Genomic DNA, 21,957 nt, shown 5'->3' with positions numbered 1-21,957 from the left:
TTAGTAGAGACCAATTATCTGTGTTTTTTGTTGACAAGTTCTCATTTCACCAACTTAGTAGACCAAACCTAAAACCAACAAATAGAACAAACCAAACCAAACCAAACCTGTACGTTTATATTTTACTCTCAAAATCAAAATTAAAAACTAAACCGGGTTATTACATCTGTTTAGTTCCGTCTCGCTCGCAGCAAGTGTTTCCTCTTTCATTTTCATTTTCATTTTCTTTCCGTCTCAAAACTCCAAAAAAAGAAAAATCCATTTTTCCATCTCTCAGCCTAAAAGACCAGAGATTTGATATCTCTGGCCCTTTCATAATCCTCTCCATCCATCCACCATCCGCCGTATAAGTTAAAAAAAAGATCGGTGGTCTTTTCCGATGCCGCCGAACGGAGATCTAGACCGTCAGATCTCCCAGCTGATGGAGTGTAAACCGTTATCAGAGGCAGATGTGAAGACGCTCTGCGATCAAGCTCGAGCCATCCTCGTCGAGGAGTGGAACGTTCAGCCCGTGAAATGTCCCGTCACCGTCTGCGGAGATATTCACGGACAGTTCTATGACCTTATCGAGCTCTTTCGAATCGGTGGGAATCCTCCCGATACCAATTACCTCTTCATGGGTGACTATGTAGGTCTGTCCTCTTTCTCCTCTATTTACTTTTTCTTTTTTTTAGATCTACGTTTATGTAATGGGAAAGAACATTTTTTTTGAACAGTTTGGTTACGTTAGAGGGAGTTGAAGTACAGATTACGGATTCTAGTTTGTGAATCTTATGTAAAAGTTTGCATCTTTTAAATGTCTAAAGTAAGTTGCTTTATGTATGTTGTGTAATGAGAATGAATACTTTTGAACAGTTTGGTGTCGTTAGAAAGGAGTTGAAGTACGGATTACGGATCCTAATCGGTGAATCTTATGTAAAGTTAGCAGCTTTTAGTTGTCTAAAGTGAGTTGGTTTTTGTGTTCTGTAATCGGAAAGAAAATCTTTTTTTTTTTAACAGTTTAGTCTCGTCAGAGGGAGTTGAAGAAGAGATTATGGTTTCTGCTATTCATTTCGTTACATTGATATAGATTTTTTCCATAATGGCCTTTTAGTCTTTCTGTGCCTTGGTTATTATTATTTTGCTATGCTGTTATCATATGGTTTATTAACAATGACTATTTTGTTTGCAGACCGTGGCTACTATTCAGTAGAAACAGTTTCTCTATTGGTGGCACTGAAAGTGCGATACAGGGATAGGATTACAATCCTGCGAGGGAATCATGAGAGTCGGCAGATTACTCAAGTGTAAGCTTCTGTTTTGTAACAAGCTCACTTCTGACTATTCAAAACAGCATTATCATGTTTGATGTGTTTTTGCTTCTCTGTTTCTTCAGCTATGGTTTTTATGATGAATGTTTGAGGAAGTACGGAAATGCAAATGTCTGGAAGCATTTCACTGACCTTTTCGATTATCTTCCTCTTACTGCCCTCATTGAGAGCCAGGTTTAAGCTCTTCTTCCCAGTCGTTGATGTTTGGCACATATTCTTTAACTACACCTTTTGACTTGAATCACTCTTTTTTTTTTTTAAATATCAATTACAGGTTTTCTGTTTGCATGGAGGGCTTTCACCTTCTCTGGATACCCTTGACAATATCCGAAGCTTGGATCGGATACAGGAGGTATATTACCATTCTTCTCTCTGTTTAGATCAAGTTCTCTTAAAATACAACTCAAACTAGTATTGTTTTGTTTTCTGAAAGAGCAAAAGATCTTACTGGTTATCTATTTGACTCTTATGTATGGTGTGATGATCTGTAGGTTCCACACGAAGGACCAATGTGCGATTTACTTTGGTCTGATCCCGATGATCGATGTGGGTGGGGAATATCTCCACGGGGTGCTGGTTATACATTTGGACAAGATATCGCTACTCAGTTCAATCACAACAACGGACTCAGTCTCATATCAAGAGCGCATCAGCTTGTCATGGAAGGTTTTAACTGGTGTCAGGTATGTGTATATGTTCATGTGGTGGTCAATGGTCATCTTCAATTATGTAAGGTTCTAACGCATGGATTGGTCCTTGTCTCTTCTTCTGTAACAGGACAAGAATGTAGTGACGGTGTTTAGTGCACCAAACTATTGCTACCGATGTGGAAACATGGCAGCTATTCTAGAGATAGGAGAGAACATGGACCAGAACTTCCTTCAGTTTGATCCAGCTCCTCGTCAAGTCGAACCAGATACTACCCGCAAGACCCCTGATTATTTTTTGTGATTTATTTGTATTTTTTTTTTCTTGCTTGGTTCCAACCATTTATAATTTTTCAAAATTCCTGTCTATCTTTTTCCTTATCTATTACTGTAGTGTCTTTTCATTTACTTTAGTACATAGTGGAATGAGTTCATCAACTTTCATTTAAGATTCGTTTATAATAAGCATTGCTATTAACCGAATAAATCTTTGTGTCATAATGGCTCCCTAATGGCTACAATAGCAATGTCGGAAACTAAAAGCATTACAAAAACGCCTAAGCGAAGGTTTCTATTTATATTTTTATACCATCTAATATTGTGAACTGTAAAAAGTAGTGTCAGCCTAAATATACAACACAACTCTTAGATATATCCATTTTTGGCTTCCTGTTTTCATTTCTTCTTTTTTGGTGCTTTGGGTCGTGACCTCATGCTAGCTCTCCTAGCCACGTCCCAAGCCTTCTGCGGCGTGTATACACCGAACTGAGACGCGAAGAACGACTCATAACCAGGTGAATCAAAGGCAAAACCAGTGTGCTTTGATAATTCCCTAGGCAGTTGGGATATAGCATAGCTTCTCGCCTCCTCTGGTGACAGCTCGTTCGCTATCTCCAGTTGATCTGCATTGCTGCTATCCGGCTCGTGTCTGTGAATCTCTTGAACTATCTGATAATCGTATGGGTAAAACCACCTCTCCACCCTGCATATCCCCAAATGTTCAAATCAGCAATCTTTTTGAGATATAAAGCATATTTGCTCTAGTGTTAGATCCAAGTTTTTTACTTACCCTTGGTAGATGAAGTCTGCAAGAAGAGCAACAACAGGAACAAGTAGCAATGTGAAGTAGAAGTAAAATGTACTCATAAGAACGTATATGACAAAGTAGATATTCTCCTGCATACACAGAAGCAGACAAAAGAGTTAAAAAAAAACAAATTGAGATACCAGAAGATGTAACTACCCAGTGGAGGAAGGAAGTGAAGCTTACATTTCTATCACGTGGCGTCATGATCCCGCAGTAGACAAAAGCGAAAACGAGCCATGCCAAAATGCTTCCAAGAACTGTGATATGATGCCATCTGGTAATCGAGTTGCTCATCAGAAGAATCCGCAGGTTCACGGCTATGACCAGACAGGTGAAGACCATTGTGCTCACGTCCCAAAGACCCAACATTTTGCCTGATGAATTTTTGCCGTCGAAAGCTGAGGCAGTTACGAAGAGATAGCATACCAAAGATTGATACACGGCAGATGAAGCCCAAACTGCCACAACTCTCCATTTGAAAAAGGAATTGCGTATGCCCTCTCTGTACAGCTCAGGGTATCTCTTTGAAAGGGATGCGCTCACATCCTGGCAAAAGCACAATTCATTTCTGAATAATCAAATCCAAAATATGATGAGCTGTAAAGAAAACGTTGTACCTTCTCAAACAGCCCAAGAACAATCACAGGAAGAGCTGTGAAGAAAACATTGTACAGTGACTGGAACCAATCATCATAGAACCTTTGACCAGAAAATCCAGTTCTAAATGTGAACCAAAACTGAGTCAGAGTGAAGGTAAGATTTTTGTAAAAGAAATACATGACCACCTGCAAAAACAAAACACCATTAGTAACATCAAACTATTGTATAAAAAAGTAGGAGGCGAGAGAGAAAAATCAACCTTGCAGATTCTAAGATATGACCACCGTCCATGGACAAGAAGCAAATCCGTGAGAAATCTAAACTGAGCGATGGCAAAATCACTAGCCATCACAGCTTGCATTCCTTCCATCCCACTAATTCCTACACCAACATGAGCTGCTTGAATCATGCTAACATCGTTAGCTCCATCACCGATGCTAAGTGTTATCTTTTTCGCCCCTTTTCTCACCAACCTTGTAACCTGAAATTCATATTAACGTGTCATGTCAGACCACCATGTAAGTATTAATCAAAAACAAGTCATCTGAAATTTACCTGCGCTTTCTGTAAAGGAGAAACACGACAGCACACGACTGAAGTACAGTTCAAGCTCAAGCTGAGCAGTGTAACACGTAAAGTCGGGTCTAATGCATACATCAAACACTTCCCATCGATAACGAGAGCCAATTTTGGTCCAGCTACAGTTTGCAGATACTGCTGAGCTTCTTCAAGGCTCTTCTTCAGCTCCTTATTTACTTCTTCCTTAATAACACGAGCAATTTCAACTTGGTTTCCCTAGTTTTATATATATTTCAACCATTAGGACTGTAGTAAATGATAATCATACAAACAAATATTAAAGGGAATCTGTATGACTTACCCTTTCTTCAGCTTCTCTGATCGCATCAGTTTCAGAGCTGATAATGAACTGCTTCATATCATTGTTGATCAAATTGCAAGCTGAAACATTAGAAGAATCAATGAGCATAAAGTTTAACATGGAGGAAGGAAAAAGAAGAGGCAAAAGAAAAAAAGTTTCAAACACTTACCGTATGCGATATTAATTGCAGTTTCCATCTTGTCACCTGTTAGCACCCAGATCTTAATCCCAGCTCTTGATAAGGTCTCTATGCAGGTTGGGACCCCTTCCTGAAGCTTGTCTTCTATTGCAGTTGATCCAATCAGGATAAGATCCTTCTCAATGAGTTCTGCAACCTGCACGGACCAAGATTATGATATTTTTCTAGTTATAAGTTAAAAGAGGATATTGCCTGATGAATACCAGTTTAACAAGTTCTTATTGCCACTTTCTATCTTTGCAATGTACGTTGTAAGCAAAAAAAAATTTACGAAATAGCAGTCTACCTCATCTAATTTCTTCTCACGATCTCGTAAAGCAGACTTAGCCTGGACGAATTTTTCATTCCAACTATCATAGGCTTCAGGGTTTAAATCTTTATACGCCAGGCAAAGGGTACGCAACCCAGACGATCCAAAGTGTTCCAAGTGCTCCCTTGTTACTTTTCTAACATCATCCACAGCGTCAGCCAATCTCTCGAAAATTACAGTATCTGCACCCTGTAGACATTATAACCAAGCAGTGGTCAAATTTGATATCAAAGTACACAGAGTCATCCAACTACCAAGAAAACCGTTTACCTTACAGTAGAGTACGAGTCTCCCATCTGGAAAACGACACACAACAGACTGGCGCTTCCTTGTACTGTTAATGCATGGTGTGATATTTCATTAGTATGCTTAACCATGGCAAAGAGATAACAAGATAACACTCTGAAGTCTTATACACCTGTTGAACTCGAGAACATTAAGAATCTCATATGACACATCTTGGATCTTTCCCATCTGCTCCGTGTGAGACTCACGAACATACACCATAGTAGGAGTACGCCTGAAAATAAATGAAAGTTGTCTCAAAGAAACTCAAGAATTGAGAAAACAAAGCACCTTTTCTCAGACCACAATGGAAGAAATATATAAAATTCATTAAAACACGTGATTACGGGTCTAGCTAAGTAATTGAAAATTTGTTCTTGTCAGAATTCTTGCATTTTCAACTTGTCCATTGGAAAATGAAATTTAAGTGAGAATAACCTGTAAAAGAAGAAACCAAAATTCTTAGCGGCTGTAACTAGAGCAGCTTCATCTGGAGATGCAGCTTGGTAAAAGATCTTCTCCGGAGACTCATCACCTTCAGGAAGGACTGTGTGGCATATGGCTAGGCATCTAAAAAATTCCTACAGAGATTATAATACAAAACATTTAAGTTAAGAGTCATGCACATGTCCAATAACAGAGAAGGCAAAATGAAACCCCAAGGTCAACCAAATCCTGTAAATGGAAGGGTTTTAATGATATTTATGTAGGCTTTTTTCGTATTCAAGGCTTCCAGAACAGAGGCCTAAGCTCAGGTCTTGGCCAAAGCCAAAATACCGACTTAAAAACGTTTTATGAGAAGATTTAATAAACTAACTCCTAATCAATGAAAGAAAAGGGATATCATCCATTGTCCTGGCCTCTGGTCACAGGAGAAGGGAACTCAAGACTAAATATAATTTCCATAGCATTAACAGAACGTATGCATAGACGTCAGTGAAATCATAAACCATCTGAAATGGAAATAACACCTAGATGATAGCATAAAAAGTAGATGTCTCAGTTCTCCCAGAAACCATGTACTCAAGCTTCACACATGGAAAAAGGAAAAATTATTTCTAAACTAGTCAAATCACGCCTCACTAGCTATTTCGATTAGTAAAATCTACAGGATATGAAAGACACCTTGCAAAGGTCGGGATTGGGTTCGTTTCTCCAACCTCCTCGCATAAGCCTTGGATCATCGAAGTTAAATCCCTTTTCTCTTATAGCACCAGCCGACCTTTGTTCCTGAGAAAATTATGGCATGAGACAATAAGATCAAATGTTCCACAATGCGTGACACAACATCCTCACACAAGGAAAAATCATACCTCTTGAATTTTTAAGCCATCACGCTGAGCAATGCCTCTTTCTATCTCAGTAATACCGCATCCATAACTTATTCCTCCAATTGAACATTTAAAAAACTCCATCAAGTTTCTTGTCAGAGTTCCGGTTTTATCAGAAAAGATGTATTCAACCTGAAAGATGCCAATAATAATACAAAGTTTATATCAAACATATGGAAATTGATGTTGATTAGTATCTTACTTGTCCAAGCTCCTCATTTAAATTCGAAGTCCTGGCGGAGGCAGGAGTATCTGTCTCAACATGGTACATATGAAGATCTCGGTTGATAAACTGAGTTGACTGAATAAACTTGATCATCTGTGTGAGGAAAAAGAGGAAGCATTCAAAATTGCTTGTACCGCAAACAATTCAAATTAAAAGAAAGAAAAAATTGGAAAGACATACCTCGATAGAAACATATAAGGAGATCGGTATAATTGTTGAGAAAAGAGTGATCAGAGTGAAGAAGGTGAAAAATGCTATCTGTGGCACCGAAGTTACTATAAGCACCAGCAAACTATATATAAATAAAATCAATTCAATTATGCAAGGTTATTAGTTATTACCGTCATTCGGTTACGGTATTCCCAGTCTAGTTTATGCAGACCCAAATATTCATGGTCACGATCGGTCACAATTGCACTGCAAAATTTAACAGATTATTACAAATCAACATAGTTTTGGATAAACCACAGAGATTGATACGGAGTTATACCAGCCAGTAGCTCCAATCAGGCACATCATGAAAAGAACACAGAAGATAGTAATAATGAGTTTGTCGAGTTTCTTTTCCAGTGTACTTCTTTTGGAGGGAATGTTCATGGCATTCATCATCACCTGCATGCATTGCATTCACCACCATGTAAATCAGATTATATATATGAAACTATATATGGATGGAGAATCATGAGAGTGTCAGTAAAAGGAGATAATCCTGAATGCTTGCCATACCAATAAATTTTTTCAAAGTTAGTGTTTGTTATCAAACAAGCTTCACGGCAGCTTACCTTAGTCTCATGACCAGTGAAAACCACAGCCCCGACAATGTATTCTGTGTTCCTAAGACTGCATCCCTGAAAATAAGAAGGCAGAAGATTTACATAACCAAGTTCTGGCATAATGAAATCCTGTAGACAATTCACAAGCCAGAAAAGGAACACACAGCTAAAAGCAGAAACAGTTGATCATACACGCAATAAGAGCTGGTCCGGAGAGAGTGGTAGAGTCTGCTTTTCTACTATAAGATTCCCAGTGAAAGTGTACAGGGAATTATTAGGCTGCTCGCACTGAATCTCACCTGCATAGTAAAAGAGAGAACATTGGATAAACAGATTCAGCTAAGTAAATTTCTGCAAGATAATAATCAACTCCAAAGGCTAACCTTTAAATTCAGAAGCTTTCTCTGATGTCAAGTAATCCCATGTCCTTTCAAGGGCCTTTCTAATTTTTAAATTTGTTTCTCCATCTAAGTTTGCAGTCTGCAGTTACAAAGAATATGCACAACAAGACTAGAGTTAACATGTATATTCACAGATAAAGTGAATATACATAGCTAAAAGCAGACAAGCACCTCGACATAGCAGATACCATCAGGATTTGTGCTGGACAGGAAAAGAATATCAGCTGGAAAATATCCATCTTTATGTATCTGCAAATATCAACAAAGAATATTTACCAAGATTATAGATTTGAAGTTTAAAGATAGTTACAAGTTCTGGACCCCTCCACAAACGCCACCCGAGTTAACTGAGATTTACTGTGATAACTCTATAATTCGGGTCAAGTAATCAAATAAACAAGTTATCAATAAATTCTTGAGTTTTCAGTACAACCTTGTTCAATAACATAGTAAATCAAATCATCACCTCTGTTAGAAAATATACCTTGATAATATCTCCGACCTGCACCTTTCGCCAGGGAATAGACACCCATTGTTGATCTTGCAGAATCTCCACTGTACTATTATTTATGGACATATCATTTTGAAAGCGTTTCTGCAACATGTTATTTGCAGAAGGATTTAAAAGTTGAACAGCAGATAAGTCCTGCAATTAAGCATGGACTAACTAAAACCTAATGCAGATATCAACTAAAGAATTCCGTTTCATCACATTTAAAAACATGAAGAACTAGACGTCAGGCCCTCACCCAGTCTTCGAAAGCCTCTTTAATGAGAGAGACAAGAAGCACCATCGACAGAGGAGCCACATTAGTAATTGGATTTACAGGGCTGCAGGAAAGGAAAAAAAAACAGTTTATCTAGTTACATTTGTACTTTACTGATTGCACAAAATAGAGAAAATGATGATAAACACGCTAGTAAACTTGTCCAGGCATGCGAAATGACTTTATCCACATAAACCTCAATGGGAATACAAACACATGTTTTGGCTGCTTTATGGCCAAGTATTACCAGTTTACAAAACAAGCACAAGTCAGTGGCAAAAAAAATGAGTCAACTGAACCATACCTTATTGGTGTCATTGAGAGACATGAGATTCCAAGAAAGTAGATGTTTGCTATGCGTCTAAACTGTCAGAAAGCAAGTTACTTCTCACATCAGCCAAGAAACGTCAAAGAACCATAAAGATTTTAATGATCCAAATATATCAGAGGCTACATGAAAGTCAATAGGCACCTTTTACAAGGATTCTGCAGTTGAAAGCCAGGACCACTTAACGTAATCATTTTATTATTATTCTTATTATTATTAAAATCACTAATTTAGTATTAATAGATGCAAGGCAAGTGAACAATCTCAAGTTATTTAACAAGAACTAAAAAAAAACTTACTTGTTCAAAGAGACCTTTGGGGAGAAAGGTGAAAACATTATACTTTGTCGTAGAAATTGAATTACCCTGCCCACATTTCACCCAACATTTAAAAAAAAAAAACAATATTCCAAAAAGAAGATCACACATTATCCGAAAACGGCGTCGTACGAACCTTGAAACGGACGGGGAGATTAGCATCACGATCATTGCAGAAGACGGTACGGTAAGTGGGAGCCTGAGGCTGTATACGTCCAAGCGTGACGGTTCTAGAGGGTGCACGATGGAGAGACGGTGACGACGACGACGACTCAATGCTTAATCCACCACCACCTCCGGAGCTAGCCATCCCGATTTCAATCCGAAGCTTCGGCCTCTTCGCTTATTTCCTTCCCTCTCTCCCTTTTTCTTTTTCTTTTTCTTTTATTTTATTTTCCCCCTTTTTTTCTTTGTTATTTTATCCTTTTCTGTGGTTATTATTCTCTCATCATTGACCAATAACATTTCGAGTCCGCTTCTAACAAAAATAAATAAATAGAAAGAAGAAAACATCACATCTTATTTTTTGTTTTAATTTAATTTTTGATATTTTTTTCTTTCTGATTATATTTTTTTTGGTAATAATATTTTTGTATAAATTTTAGTCAAAATATATTTTATTAAACAATACCAATTTAAAAATTGATTCAGTATCGCACGATTAAGGCTGGATTACGGATTGAACTCGTCCGCTGATCCGCTAACCCGCGGGTTTTTAATTTTGTTTTGGCTATAAAATATGAACCGCACAACCTGCAAACAAATAATTTTGTACCCGCATTCGTTCTGCTTAATTTTAAGGTTATCCGGGGGTTATATATATTTTTAAATCATTATTTAATTTAATTTTTATAAAAAATATATTTATAATAAAAAAATTATACATGATTTAAATAAGGGCGAGTGTAGTTATAGCTTCCCCTCGAATTTATGTTTAGCAGTTATCATTCTTAACCATTTACTTTATAATATTACTCAAACTCTTTTATCAGTTATATATATATATTTTTTAAATTGGAACTATTATCAAGAGGGAACGATCCTATTTTAAAGGTATTAATCATAAATACCGCCTTAAAAAACGTGATAACTGATTTTGGTAGAAAAAATTATAATATGGTCAGCGTTTTGATATGGTCAGCGTTTTGCGTTTTAGCAAAAATATATTGATATATTGAAAAATCATTAAAATAGGAAGAGAGGCAGTTAAATAAATAGGAAGAGATCGTTGCAATATATTGATAAGAAGCAGTAACTGAATTTAGATAAATTAATTATTTGATTCCTGAAATGTATTTTTTTAATTATTTTTGGATAAATTTAATTATCCTGAATTTGGATAAATAAATTAATTATTTTTTACATAAGTATTTGTTCTATTAATTTTGTTATAATATAAGACCCATTAAACTAAATGAGTTTATATATATATATATTTGATTCCTGAAATGTTATTGTTTGTTATATAAATACTCAGAATTTAAATTAGATATGAGTCTTATTATTAGGTAACAAATAGGAGTAAAATAAAATATATTAACCCTTTTGAATAAAGAAAAACATATACGTTATATTATTTTTGGGGATAAGCATTGAAGGTCCTACAATTATGGAGTAAAGAAATACATCACGTTTATATTTAAATGCAATTTGATGATTCTACGTAGTATTTAAGAGGTGGTCTGTAAGACCCGAACCCGGCCGGCTAGGCCGCGGTCGATGCCTCACGTCGCTCGGTCCATACCCTAACCGAACCACTCAATTTTTCGATCTTTATCTGTACTTTCGCCTAAAGGCGAAGTCTATCTTGGACCTTAGCTTAAGACTACCTTAGTCATTCCCTAGCTTAGATCCTTTCAACTTATGCACAGCGGAATATTATCTATCAACCATTGGTCTAAAACCAATCTAACACTCGTCAGGTCGAATCACCTTAGCCATGATCAGTAGACACAACTACTACCAGCTCCAAGGTTGATCCTGAACCTAATCCAAGTCATACAATAACTGAGGTTCCATTCCCCTAACCATTCTATCTAGATCTATGCAATATTGCTAGATCATACCTTTGCCACATCCACGGAGCTTAATAACTCTTTGTCTTAGCTGCCTTAGCTGTCTAGCTAGCTTATTCAGCTAGCTGAACTGAACCACTTCACTTGAGGTTCCCAACTCTCTTCCAGCTGATCGAGCTGTGAGGTAGCTTTGCCCAGCTCCCCAACCACTCGTCCAACTCCCTTATACCTGTATAAACTCTTCCCTTAGGTACTTAGTCATTCAACCAACCATCCCCACAAACCAAGTACTTTTGGGAAGTCTTCAGCTGCAAAACCAACCACAAGCAAACATGCTCCAAAAACTAATTAAAATTCATGATAATTCATAACTAAGAGAATGGTCAAGTCAGATTTCTCAGAACTGGCCTCGATCATACTGATCTCGCCCATGAACAGCCCATATGGCCATAATTGACCACCTCTAAATCAATCAGATAAAACTAATCTTTCACAATGATAATTCATGATAAATACCCATTAAGAGATATTTGAAGTCGGATCTTAACAATTCCTTCAGGAACTATCAGATCTCCACTTACCTGCCCAACCAAGGCCATAGAGAGATTTCTCTGAACCGGCCACTCCATGGTTCAGTACCTCCATGTCTGATCAACATAGAATAGGATTAATAATTCCCACCAGTTCCTGAGTCAATCAACCAACCACCCCACATGACTCAGAACTGATGAGTCTTCACACATACCTAACCGGCCATGGAACCATGTCCCAATGAACCTGGTCAGTCTTGCTCTTCTTCATGGCTCTCAGCCAATCCTGTACCAACCCAAGGTTGATACCTATCATACCATATGATTCCATTACCTCATTGCCACGGCCTGAAGCCATTGGTAATGCAAAACCATAGATCAGGTTCACTCATGAACCACCATGAATCACTAGTTGCTGTATAGCATCTAATTACCATCCCATATGGATGAATTAGTTCAACTATGATCCGCCCCTTTCTCCAGGGTCCTGTATCCCTACAATACATCACAATATATGGTCTCCAAGGGCGTGCCATACTTGGCCTCATATGCACCTCAAGAGACACCAACATAAACCACAAAGTAATCATATGTACATGTTACCTTAGACTTGATCTTACTAGATCTTGTGCTTCATGTATCATGTCTGGCCATGCTCCTTCATTGCACGCCTCTATCAAGTCTTATCATATACTTCCAGTATTGATAAGATTCAACCATGGGTCGCACCCATCATCCCTTTCATGGAACTTCCATGAAACAAGTTTCTGCACTGCATCCACTTTCAAGGCTGTACATGCCTTTGGGAGTGGAGTCCGGCCTTCTCCATTCTCTTCTGGCCATTGGCGTGTGTTCCTAAGACACAGAGGAAGCCTAGGGTGTGTTCATCCATGATCAAACACCACCCAAGGGTCGTCCATCACTTCTCACTTCAGTGCCCATGAAACTGCCTTTCTACACACCACTGCCCTTAAGGCTGTCTCCACCATTGGAAGTGCATTCCGGCCCTCCATCTTCTCTCCTGGCTATTTGAATGTGTAGTATGGATGTAGAGGAAGCCCATGGCATGGCAAACATCAATCAAAACACACCAGAGGGTCGTTCACAACTCCCCTCTTGATTGCCATCAAAACTGCCTCTTTGCTGCCTTCATCCCACTCTTGGGGTTGGATGTTGCCATCCGACTTTCTCTCTGTTTTCTCTGGTTTTTCTTTGTGTTTCAGGAAGAAGAATGAAGCCCTGACGTGCCTGCAAAGGCACGGACTTGCCCTTGTATTTATAGAAAAGGAATGGTCACCTTTCCAAAGGTTGCACCCTTTCGGTATTAATTATGTCCATTGATTTAATCAATGGTACAGATTGCACCTGTTCGCCCATGGCAGTTACCTGACGTCCATGACATGCCTAACTGCTCCTAGACATGTCACACACAAGCCTGGGCTGGTTGCCCAAGCCCCTGGTTCAACCACAAGTGCCCACCGGCTCACCGGCACACCCGGGTGGTCCACATGGTCCGACCACTCTCCGGACCTGGCCCAACTGCCCAAGACTTGAACACTCAGTCTAGCTGAGTTGAGCTGATCCCCAGCTGACCCAGCTGAGTGAGCTAGTTCATCCAGCTCAGGGAGCTGACACACACTTCAGTGAGCTACACTGAGCTGCACTACACTTCATCTAGCTGGTCGAGCTTGCTCACTGCATCACCCAGCTGCCATACACTTTGTACAGCTCCTTTATACTTGTCTCCTTCTTGGTTTAGCTATATCTTAGCTTCCTGATGCCTTTAATCTTACTTCCAGGCCATGATACCCTTGTGTTTAGGTCACATGACCTGACTGGTGCGTCTCCTTGCACCATGGTTGATTCTAACGATCATTTCCAGGAACGGGGACATGACAAGTCTCCCACACTTAGAATGGATTCGTCCTCGAATCCAGTGGGGCTTACATCCCATATCATGACAAAGGTTCCAACTGAACTCTTTGCATCCTGCACATCCGTTAAGGTTCATGACCCCAATCCCAACTTACTGAATCATTCCTTAACTGACCACAGCTTATCCCAGCTTGGCCCTATTGCGATCTTAGTGTCTACGAGACTAAACCGCCTCATACTTGACTTCTGTCCATCACCAGACATAGTCATACTTTGATCCTAGTCGATGACTAGATCAGTTTCAGTCCTTAAGAACATACTGCATACTCGAGTCTTAGTAGATTACCCAATCTCCAAGCTACTCAATGTATCAGTCAAGTCTTAAAGAACTCGATCACATTCTGGTCCTGTCCACTCCGGGACCCCACCGTCTAAATCCAACCATAGGTGAATCTCCAACTTGGTTGTGTTGTGACCCTCGTCCCTCACTGGACTTAGTCGACCTCATCTCAGCCATCTCGGCTGGTGCCAAACGATACGGACTTTTGGACATTGGGACCGTTCTCGGTTCTAGTTCGATCATGCTCGGGTCAGTCCCTGCAAGAGGCACACCCTGCAGCGCCCGAAACACATCCTTGAACTCTTGAACCAACCGAATCCTCGTCCGGGCTACCACCCCCTACAACCTCCTTAGTGTTAATGGTCGCCAACCAGGCCTCATGACCACCTCTCAACATATTTTCCACCCGGACCGCTGAGATCACTAAGCATCCAGAGGTTGGTCGGATCCTTGGAATCTGATCGGGGGTCCACACCCACTCTCAAACTGCACTTTTCCCCGGTGACAGTCTAAGGTGGCCCGATTCTTTCCAAGACCAATCCATCCCTAAGATCACTTCATGATTCTTAAGGCTAACCACAATCAGATCCACAGGCATCGCCCTTTCCTGGATCATCACTGGGATGTCCCTAACAAGGCCTAGTGAATGCATCCTTTGGCCTCCGGCCGCACTCACTATCCCGGGATCATCCCCTATACCAATACAAACAACCCCTTTCCGATCATATCTGGACTCACAAACGGTGTGTAGCTCCAGTATCGAAAGGTATGTTGTTTCCACACCCTGATCATTAAGTACCTAGATGAGTAAGATATCGGTTTGATCACACATTTGGAAAACGTCCCATACCATTCTCCAAAGTGTCACACTTCTGTGAATGTCCCATACCATTCACAAAAGTGTTTATAATATACCTCAATCCCCATCATACTAAGCCACTTAACATCGTATTCCCAATCCATTCAAATTGATCTAAGGAATCCTACCTTGGCTTATACCGAGTCCCAGCTGATCCATCTGATCCCAAGCCACTCGTATACTAGCCCTGTAGTGTCTCCCTTAAACCAACTTGAACCTTGCAAATGCTCACTTTTTTTGAACGGCCACCAAGGATACACTTACCCCCAAAGAGTGCTGCACGTTTCTTTCAACCTAAGCCACTCTCAGGTTCATGTTGCTTCCCTGGTCCAGTCGTCCATCAATGATCTTGCATTGCATCGATCCGTCCAACCCGTCTATTATTTCCAGATAACTAGATCAACCAACCTTCTGTTTCAGGATCTTGCCCTTGGGGAGTGCATCTTGGCCAAGCCGGTTCACCTTGGAACTTTCCCGTTCACAAGCATGATACCCTTTCTTGCCTCAACTCCCTCTTGGCTCACTTAGTAAGGTTCCATGGTCATCTCAGTTTCCAGAAATAATTTCGGTTTGGAACACAATACCTTTGAGCAGTGAGTTGAGCTGAAGTTACAACCCAATCAGAACCTCCACTCATCTGCCTCAAAAGGATCCAACTACCTGAGAAATACTTAGTTCTCATCTGAGCTATGTGCTCCAGCACACTCAGGTAGTCCACTAACCAAGCTGCCCTAGCTGGTGGATCAATCTAGACCACCTCAGCTACTGGTCCAGCTTGATCATTAGCTGCCAAAACAGCTGCCCAATCAACCGGTTAGTCCTCTCATTGTTTGCAACAATTGTTTGGATCAGCCCGGTTTACATCACAAGAGGATTCAACTTCCCCTTCCAGCTGCAGCTCAGCTCTCCCCCACTAGAACCTCAGTAGGGTTGAGCTGACTTACAGTCACTCCAGCTTCATTGTTAACTTCCTCCAGCTGAGTCAACAATAAAACTGGTGGATTAATCACATCAGCATCCACTTGTCCGGATGCATGGGTGGACAACCACAACCCAACGATCCTAGAATCAAGCATGCTCTGATACCAACTTGTAAGACCCGAACCCGGCCGGCTAGGCCGCGGTCGATGCCTCACGTCGCTCGGTCCATACCCTAACCGAACCACTCAATTTTTCGATCTTTATCTGTACTTTCGCCTAAAGGCGAAAGTCTATCTTGGACCTTAGCTTAAGACTACCTTAGTCATTCCCTAGCTTAGATCCTTTCAACTTATGCACAGCGTAATATTATCTATCAACCATTGGTCTAAAACCAATTTAACACTCGTCAGGTCGAATCACCTTAGCCATGATCAGTAGACACAACTACTACCAGCTCCAAGGTTGATCCTGAACCTAATCCAAGTCATACAATAACTGAGGTTCCATTCCCCTAACTATTCTATCTAGATCTATGAAATATTGCTAGATCATACCTTTGCCACATCCACGGAGCTTGATAACTCTTTGTCTCAGCTGCCTTAGCTGTCTAGCTAGCTCATTCAACTAGCTGAACTGAACCACTTCACTTGAGGTTCCCAACTCTCTTCCAGCTGATCGAGCTGTGAGGTAGCTTTGCCCAGCTCCCCAACCACTCGTCCAACTCCCTTATACCTGTATAAACTCTTCCCTTAGGTACTTAGTCATTCAACCAACCATCCCCACAAACCAAGTACTTTTGGGAAGTCTTCAGCTGCAAAACCAACCACAAGCAAACATGCTCCAAAAACTAATTAAAATTCATGATAATTCCTGAGTCAATCAACCAACCACCCCACATGACTCAGAACTGATGAGTCTTCACACATACCTAACCGGCCATGGAACCATGTCCCAATGAACCTGGTTAGTCTTGCTCTTCTTCATGGCTCTCAGCCAATCCTGTACCAACCCAAGGTTGATACCTATCATACCATATGATTCCATTACCTCATTGCCACGGCCTGAAGCCATTGGTAATGCAAAACCATAGATCAGGTTCACTCATGAACCACCATGAATCACTAGTTGCTGTATAGCATCTAATTACCATCCCATATGGATGAATTAGTTCAACTATGATCCGCCCTTTTCTCCAGGGTCCTGTATCCCTACAATACATCACAATATATGGTCTCCAAGGGCGTGCCATACTTGGCCTCATATGCACCTCAAGAGACACCAACATAAACCACAAAGTAATCATTTGTACACGTTACCTTAGACTTGATCTTACTAGATCTTGTGCTTCCTGTATCATGTCTGGCCATGCTCCTTCATTGCACGCCTCTATCAAGTCTTATCATATACTTCCAGTATTGATAAGATTCAACCATGGGTCGCACCCATCATCCCTTTCATGGAACTTCCATGAAACCAGTTTCTGCACTGCATCCACCTTCAAGGCTGTACATGCCTTTGGGAGTGGAGTCCGGCTTTCTCCATTCTCTTCTGGCCATTGGCGTGTGTCCCTAAGACACAGAGGAAGCCTAGGGTGTGTTCATCCATGATCAAACACCACCCAAGGGTCGTCCATCACTTCTCACTTCAGTGCCCATGAAACTGCCTTTCTACACACCACTGCCCTTAAGGCTGTCTCCACCATTGGAAGTGCATTCCGGCCCTCCATCTTCTCTCCTGGCTATTTGAATGTGTAGTATGGATGTAGAGGAATCCCATGGCATGGCAAACATCAATCAAAACACACCAGAGGGTCGTTCACAACTCCCCTCTTGATTGCCATCAAAACTGCCTCTTTGCTGCCTTCATCCCACTCTTGGGGTTGGATGTTGCCATCCGACTTTCTCTCTGTTTTCTCTGGTTTTTCTTTGTGTTTCAGGAAGAAGAATGAAGCCCTGACGTGCCTGCAAAGGCACGGACTTGCCCTTGTATTTATAGAAAAGGAATGGTCACCTTTCCAAAGGTTGCACCCTTTCGGTATTAATTATGTCCATTGATTTAATCAATGGTACAGATTGCACCTGTTCGCCCATGGCAGTTACCTGACGTCCATGACATGCCTAACTGCTCCTAGACATGTCACACACAAGCCTAGGCTGGTTGCCCAAGCCCCTGGTTCAACCACAAGTGCCCACCAGCTCACCGGCACACCCGGGTGGTCCACATGGTCCGACCACTCTCCGGACCTGGCCCAACTGCCCAAGACTTGAACACTCAGTCTAGCTGAGTTGAGCTGATCCCCAGCTGACCCAGCTGAGTGAGCTAGTTCATCCAGCTCAGGGAGCTGACACACACTTCAGTGAGCTACACTGAGCTGCACTACACTTCATCTAGCTGGTCGAGCTTGCTCACTGCATCACCCAGCTGCCATACACTTTGTACAGCTCCTTTATACTTGTCTCCTTCTTGGTTTAGCTATATCTTAGCTTCCTGATGCCTTTAATCTTACTTCCAGGCCATGATACCCTTGTGTTTAGGTCACATGACCTGACTGGTGCGTCTCCTTGCACCATGGTTGATTCTAACGATCATTTCCAGGAACGGGGACATGACATGGTCACTTAGATGCAGTTAACAAATAATTATTACACCACTAAACAATATTTATAAAGTGATTATGGTTATTTAGGTGCAGTTATAAAAATTAAAAGATGGACATAACTTACTATCAATTGGTCATGTTGAAGAATTAATAGAATAGATGTTTTCAAAATCACCCAAACGTGTGGGGCCCTGTGGAATCGTATAAGAGATTTTTATCTTTTTATTTTTGGTAAGAATGTTAAGAGTCGTATTTGAAAAGGATTTTTAGCAAAAAAACATTTATTTCGCAAGAGCTAAGACAATCTCCAATCGAACACAAAAATTTACTATATAATTTACTCTAAAAACTCTATTATAGAGTTAGATTTGCTCCAATAGTTCACTTTATAATAGAGACTCTATAAATATATTGAATTATAGAGTAATGTTGATTTTCACACTAAATATAGAGTGAGAAAGCAACATTACTTTATAATTCATTCTATTTATAGAGTAACTCTATTATAAAGTGAATCATTTGAGCAAATCCAACTCTATAATAGAATTATTCTAGAGTGAAATATAGAGTAGATTTTTGTGTACCATTGGAAATGCCCTAAAAGCAGCTCCAACATAGAATTGGAAGAAGTATCTAAGATTTAAAGAAAAAGAGAAAAAGAAATGAAAATGAAAAAAGAGAACCAATGGCTTCGAATTTGAATGGATAAAGCATATAAAAAATGCAGATAAAAAAGAACAAATGCAGATCAAGTAAAATAAATGCAGATCACGTTAGTTTAATAAATTATATTATTTAAATAAATGTTAATTTTTAAATGAAAATTAAATATTTAAACAAAATACTACTTAATATATATATAAGTAATAAATAATATGTTGACAAAAATAACAATAAATATCATCATTTTAATAAATATAGTAAAAGTAAAATTATATGAAAATTCATAACAATTAGAAAAAAATAAATAATATTTTTTTACTCTTATTTTTGTATCTTTATTCGATTTTCGATTTTTATTTACCATTTGGTTCAACTATAGAACTAACATTATCAAATTTTATATATGTTATTGTATCAACAAAATCTTTATTTAAAATTTCAAAATTTCATAAATATATATGTAAGAACAAAAAATATGTTTGATATTTAATTGAAATTAAGTAATTATAAACAACCTTTAACATTTATAATTATATGCAGTTATAATACGAATTATAAAATATGAAAATATTAAATGCTTTTTGAAAATATAATACATGATTTTTACTGATCATATATTTTGAAAGGATACAAAATAACATGTATAACATGCTGAAACTAAATTATAAGAAAATTACTAATATACAAAATAAATATATATTATTTTTTAATCAGATTTATTTTATTGAATTAATGGGTTTTCTAAGTATGTGTAAAAAAATACTAAAGAGAAATATCTTTATGGAACAAAAATAATACGTAAGAGCAAAAACTATGTTTGATTTATTTCATGTGCATGCATTCATTAAATTTCTAGTCTAGTTTTGGTTGTTACAAATCTTCCAATATATGTAATCAGTATATGAATTATCATTAACATGCATGAATTCATTAACTGATTTAGTTTTATAATTTAATTAATTAATTTATTAATCATCAAAAATAAAATAAAAATAAATTATATAATATAAATATATGTTTTATATTTTATATTTTTAAAAATATTATATATGGTTATTTAGTGAAGTTTTATATTTTTCTATTATACAAAATAACAGCATAAATAGTTATTATATAAAAATTGTGAATATGTAATGAGAATATAATTAATTGTATGTGAACATATTATAGTATATAATGTATATTTACAAAGTGAAAAGATAAATTACTAAATCATATTTTGAGAATATTTAGTTTGAGAAAAATATAAAAGTAATTAAGTAATAGTGGACAAAAGAAGTATTTAACTAATTAAAAAGAATGAAAAACAAAAGTCAAAGCAGGGATTGGTCATCGGCATCACCACCGCTTATTTCTCCCTTGTATATGCAGGACTTATATTAATATTTATTTTATTAGTTTTTCTTGTATATTAATATTTATTTTATTAGTTTTTCTTGTTTTGCATCTAAAATAATGAATGGGTACTAAGTGCAGATTGGACTGTATATCATTCCTCCTACTTTTGTTCTACTTTTTCTCTGCGTTATATTCGGATCCAATAAATTCTAAAATGAAAATTTTAAGAACCGTTTAACTTCACATATCATGTTTTCAATGCATATTAATCCCCGAGACGACTTTTAAGACTTAATCATTTGATTTAATTATTATTTTGATTTTTAAAACCTTATTGAAAGAAACTGATCGATAATGTTGCTCTAACCTTTGTTTTTCATTCTCAGCTTCTGTCTCGCAGCTTTAGACAACCCAATTTTTCCATCCATAGAAGGATTACAACAAAGCATAACATAGAACGCATGTGAAAAGCTAAACAAATTTACTAACACTTTCTGAAGCAACAGAGGAAATCATCCTCGCCGGTCGAGTCGACCTCCCTCTTTACGTCAAACATATAAAATAGAAACTTAGAAATCAGGAAAACTGAACATTGTAGTCTTTAGAGCCCATTTTGGATTAGACCCATGTATAAGTATTTAACAGACTAACTTCTCTGACAAGTACGTTTATTTGGTTTGAGAATTACGGTGGTCTAATTCTCTCGTTGATACAATGAATGATACCTAGAAAATAACGACCAAAATGGAGTTGCTCAAGTTGTCAAAAAGTTAAATTCCAGCTTCAGTCACTGAACAGACAAGTGTGACCTGCACGTACGAAGAAAAGTGTTTATTTATCGGACGTCAACTTTTGCCCAAGATATTTATAAGAGATTGAATCAGATGAATATAGCTTTTGATTCCGCGGCTATTTGGCAGTGGAATATTGACCACGTATCATCTTTCAAAGAAAAATATCGACCACCTATGTAAATATATCAATCAGTAAGTAAGCTTGAAGAAATTTAGTTTGGTGGGGATCGGTCATATAAGCGACGAGAACACGAGCTTTATACTTTCCCACACGGAATGAACTAGGCGTAGGCTAAAAGTATTTTTTCTTTACATTTTCATAGAGATTGGAAATTGTCCCTCGTTTTTATTGAAAACTAACCAAAAAACGTTGAGCGTTGATTTTTATATGAATACGCGATAGTAAAAAAAAATGAACAGCTTGTACCTAGGTCTAGTAGTTTAGAGGGTGAAGCTGGTGAAATTGGTGGCTGTTGTTGGGAAAGTTGTTATGTTTCCACTTCTTTGATTTAATGCTCCATATCTTCTCCTATGCTACTACTAAACCCATTTTCGAAGCTAG

The 21,957-nt window shown here is 38.5% G+C and overlaps 2 protein-coding genes across 2 annotated transcripts; one reads left to right on the top strand and one right to left on the bottom strand.

Annotated features, from left to right (window-relative positions):
- Positions 1–193: 193 nt before the first annotated feature.
- Positions 194–2,401, top strand: LOC108862172 (serine/threonine-protein phosphatase PP2A-2 catalytic subunit). Its single transcript, XM_018636220.2, has 6 exons — positions 194–632; positions 1,172–1,286; positions 1,376–1,484; positions 1,585–1,662; positions 1,802–1,993; positions 2,088–2,401. Exons 1-6 carry the CDS (start codon positions 380–382, stop codon positions 2,259–2,261), a joined length of 921 nt encoding a protein of 306 aa, XP_018491722.1. The 5' UTR covers positions 194–379; the 3' UTR covers positions 2,262–2,401.
- Positions 2,402–2,431: 30 nt separating this feature from the next.
- On the bottom strand, positions 2,432–9,853 carry LOC108862171 (phospholipid-transporting ATPase 3). Its single transcript, XM_018636219.2, has 27 exons — positions 9,598–9,853; positions 9,444–9,509; positions 9,121–9,182; positions 8,799–8,880; positions 8,534–8,644; positions 8,221–8,298; positions 8,032–8,128; positions 7,841–7,947; positions 7,658–7,723; positions 7,366–7,487; positions 7,217–7,292; positions 7,056–7,133; positions 6,852–6,968; positions 6,632–6,781; positions 6,444–6,548; positions 5,757–5,899; positions 5,452–5,553; positions 5,304–5,367; positions 5,010–5,222; positions 4,694–4,859; positions 4,525–4,604; positions 4,200–4,439; positions 3,904–4,125; positions 3,662–3,829; positions 3,228–3,590; positions 3,027–3,133; positions 2,432–2,939 (listed from the first exon to the last, which is right to left on the bottom strand). Exons 1-27 carry the CDS (start codon positions 9,769–9,771, stop codon positions 2,633–2,635), a joined length of 3,666 nt encoding a protein of 1,221 aa, XP_018491721.1. The 5' UTR covers positions 9,772–9,853; the 3' UTR covers positions 2,432–2,632.
- Positions 9,854–21,957: the final 12,104 nt, after the last annotated feature.

This window comes from Raphanus sativus, chromosome 5 (genome assembly GCF_000801105.2).
Source record: "Raphanus sativus cultivar WK10039 chromosome 5, ASM80110v3, whole genome shotgun sequence".
NCBI classification, from domain to species: Eukaryota; Viridiplantae; Streptophyta; class Magnoliopsida; order Brassicales; family Brassicaceae; genus Raphanus; species Raphanus sativus.
Note: the sequence above shows the minus strand (reverse complement) of the source record. Positions and strands in the feature narration are given on the sequence as shown.